The sequence below is a fragment of the Morone saxatilis genome, unplaced genomic scaffold (assembly GCF_004916995.1).
Source record: "Morone saxatilis isolate NCDOM2014 unplaced genomic scaffold, NCSU_SB_2.0 Contig0, whole genome shotgun sequence".
Taxonomy (NCBI): domain Eukaryota; kingdom Metazoa; phylum Chordata; class Actinopteri; family Moronidae; genus Morone; species Morone saxatilis.
Window position 1 is genome coordinate 20,910,213 of NW_023339650.1, and position 3,405 is coordinate 20,913,617.

Sequence of the window (3,405 nt, forward strand, 5' to 3'; positions counted from 1 at the left end):
TGTTTGATCTTCACTGTGCAGAATTATGTATGTGCAGAGGTTGACACTAGAAGGATGTTTTCACATTTATCTGCTGAAATGATGTGGAAATTATACTTTTTTGCTAGAAAAACCTAATCAGACACACATTATTGTTCCAAGCAGACATGTAGGTCTGGAGGGGATCTTTAAATTTTCAGTGTGCCAAATATGGGATGCACGTGTGACCTACTTTAATGAGAAGAAATCACATTTATTTTTAAAGTTGTTTAATATAGATTACCGTCTCTTCCGCAGTGTGACACGACAAACAACAATATATATCTTGGGTGGTGGAATTCATAATTCTGTGCTTTATTAGTAGCGGCTTTCTCCTCTAACACTTCACAGCAGCTCGTGTTTGGATCATTTCTCATTTCCCTCAACACATTTCTTCATGTCGCACATGTTTGTTTTTTCCTCTCTAACGTGTCTATCCTCGTTGGCTTCAGAACAACTAACATAACATAACTGCACATCATTGTTTTGTTTTTTTTACTTGATTTGTGGCAAACAAATTGAATTGCAGTGCCAACTATGTATTCCCAGTTGTTTGTGTCATAATAAATGTGGTTTGATTAAACGCAGTTAAGCCAAATGTTTTTTTATGAGCCCCTAGAAGTGACAGAACTGTAACTCATAGGTTAGAAAACTGAAGTTGCGATTGTAGTTTAAGTTTTATAAATTACAACTGTAACAAATCTTAATGCAGGTTAAGCACAAGTTAAAAGTCTCAGTTTCCTAACTGTCTTAAATCTTTTGTCAGTCCCAGTCAGAAAGCAACTCCATGTCCAAACACAAGTCTTCCTCTTCCTTCACTCCCTTCATTGACCCTCGTCTTCTCCAGATCTCTCCATCCAGCGGCAGCTCCCTCAACAACATGGGTAAGTCAACACAAATAAGTCATTAAAACTTAACTTAAATTAAGTTAAGACAGATGGATGCCTTTCCTTTCCATTGGGGAGAGTGAGCAGTGTCACACATTATTCAGGCACTGATAAAAAGTAAAAAAAAAACGTTATGTTGAAGCATTTGAGCTAAGTCAAGTTATTTGCAGCTTAGTCCCATATACGTTGATAATTGAATTACATGGTGGCATCCAGCCTGACCTCTACCACCTCTATGCCCTCTCCTTCAGCAGCATTCGGGCAGGACGGACGGCTTGCAGACCCGCTGAGGTCCGACCCATCCCGCAAAGGCTCCGTGGTCAACGTCAACCCGGTGAACACACGCCCGCCGAGCGACACGCCAGAGATTCGCAAGTACAAGAAGAGGTTCAACTCTGAGATCCTGTGTGCCGCACTCTGGGGTGAGTCTAGTCAGTAGGGTGCTTCATTGTGATTATTCTACCCTGTAATCCATCAGAACTCTACCAACTGTGGGTGTTTGTGTGTGACTGCTGCAGGAGTGAACCTGCTGGTGGGGACAGAGAGCGGTCTGATGCTGCTCGACCGAAGCGGTCAGGGGAAGGTCTACCCCCTGATCAACAGACGGCGCATCCAGCAGATGGATGTCCTGGAGGGACTCAATGTCCTGGTCACCATTTCAGGTACAGCACACATAACGCTGATGAACACAAATGCTGGTTTTTGATCCATTTTCAACAATGTACAAGCAGTGATGAAGATTTGGAGTAAAGGGTGGGTGGTTTTATTCGTTGGACTATTGCTGCTGTCACTTCTTAGATGCATCTTTTATTTTCTTTCTCCTCCCATCTGCAGGTAAAAAGAACAAGCTGCGAGTGTATTACCTGTCGTGGCTCAGGAACAAGATTTTGCACAACGACCCTGAGGTGGAGAAGAAGCAGGGTTGGGTTAACGTAGGCGACCTGGAGGGTTGCGTCCACTACAAAGTCGGTACGTTAACCTTGTCCATGAAATAAATAAAAATACACACAAAGAGAGGGTTAAACCTGACCAGGGATTGTTGTGAGCGACGCAGTCACTCACGAATGACTCCCTTTTCCCTGCAGTGAAGTACGAGAGGATTAAGTTCTTGGTGCTGGCCTTGAAGAACGCTGTGGAGGTGTACGCCTGGGCACCCAAACCCTACCACAAATTCATGGCCTTTAAGGTGAGCAGCATGGATCCACCTACACCCACCAAAGACTGATGTCGCCAGGTCTGTGCAAGTTGACTAACTTATTTATTTTTGGCTTTAGTCTTTTGGTGACCTGGTGCACAAGCCTCTGCTGGTGGACCTGACTGTTGAGGAAGGTCAGAGGTTAAAGGTCATCTACGGCTCCTGCTCAGGCTTCCATGCTGTGGATGTGGACTCCGGTGCCGTCTACGACATCTACCTGCCCACACATGTAAGTCCTCAGCGCAGTCTGATTGCACCTTGTTTTTGAAACGTTCCTTACTCTCTTAACCCTTCCTCCTTTTCCTCCGTCAGATCCAGACCAGCATTCAGTGCCATGCCATCATCATTTTGCCCAACACCGACGGCATCGAGCTGCTGGTGTGTTACGAGGACGAGGGCGTCTACGTCAACACCTACGGACGCATCACCAAAGACGTGGTGCTGCAGTGGGGCGAGATGCCCACCTCCGTCGGTACGTCAACCAATCAGCTCGCTTCTCCCTGACCCCTGACCTCTAGACCTCTATAAGCGGTCTCAGCAGATCATCTTTTCACCCTCACTACTATCCACCACTTCTCCGTTCAAAGCAACACTCTTCTCTCTCCTTCTGCCTTTTTGCTTTCAGTTACACCTTCAAAACAAGAAGCCAAAGAACTGTAGTTTCACCTGTTTCATTAACTGCTTAAAGGAATACAGACGGTTTTTGGGGCGTTGAACAAAACCTCAACTCTGTTGGGTAAAGTGATGAAAACGGGGACCAAAACCAATCCAATGTGAAGCTGATGGCGCTGTTCCTTCACGCTAACACTTTCATAAACACTATGTTGAATGACATCACTTGATAAGAACCTGCTTGGGGGGCTTTGTGTTTTTTTTGAATGAGTGGTGAATGCTGCAAAGTAAATGAGGGGAAAGATTAGCACGAGCTAACGTGGATTATAGCAGTAGTTCCCGACCTGGAGGTCATGAGGCTTTCTTGACTTTATGGCGTGTAAGTAAACGAAATTAAAATATATACACAGTAGGTTTAAACCTCAGCATTTGGTTCACTTCTGAGAAAAACATCAGGGATAAGAAAACACAGAATCTGTTAAAAAAGAAGCCTATTAAGTCTGTATGATTGTTAAAAATTATTTAAAAAATACATAATACGGACAGAATTGGATAAAAAGTTTCCTTAACAGGAAATAATCTTCTCAAAATTCATCCAAATCAATCAATATAATATGAAATATCCATAAAATATGTCACTGCGTCAGGAGTCCTCACTCATTATAGTCCAATATCAGCTTTTTGAGGCAAATA

The 3,405-nt window shown here is 43.6% G+C and overlaps 1 protein-coding gene across 1 annotated transcript in view; it reads left to right on the plus strand.

Annotated features, from left to right (window-relative positions):
* tnikb (TRAF2 and NCK interacting kinase b) overlaps nucleotides 1–2,552 on the plus strand; it is a gene marked incomplete at its 3' end in the record, with an annotated part of 29,301 nt that extends 26,749 nt beyond the window's left edge. Inside the window, 1 exon segment of the mRNA XM_035682516.1 lies at nucleotides 2,485–2,552. Within this exon segment, the coding sequence (XP_035538409.1) occupies nucleotides 2,485–2,552 (68 nt within the window).
* Nucleotides 2,553–3,405: the final 853 nt, after the last annotated feature.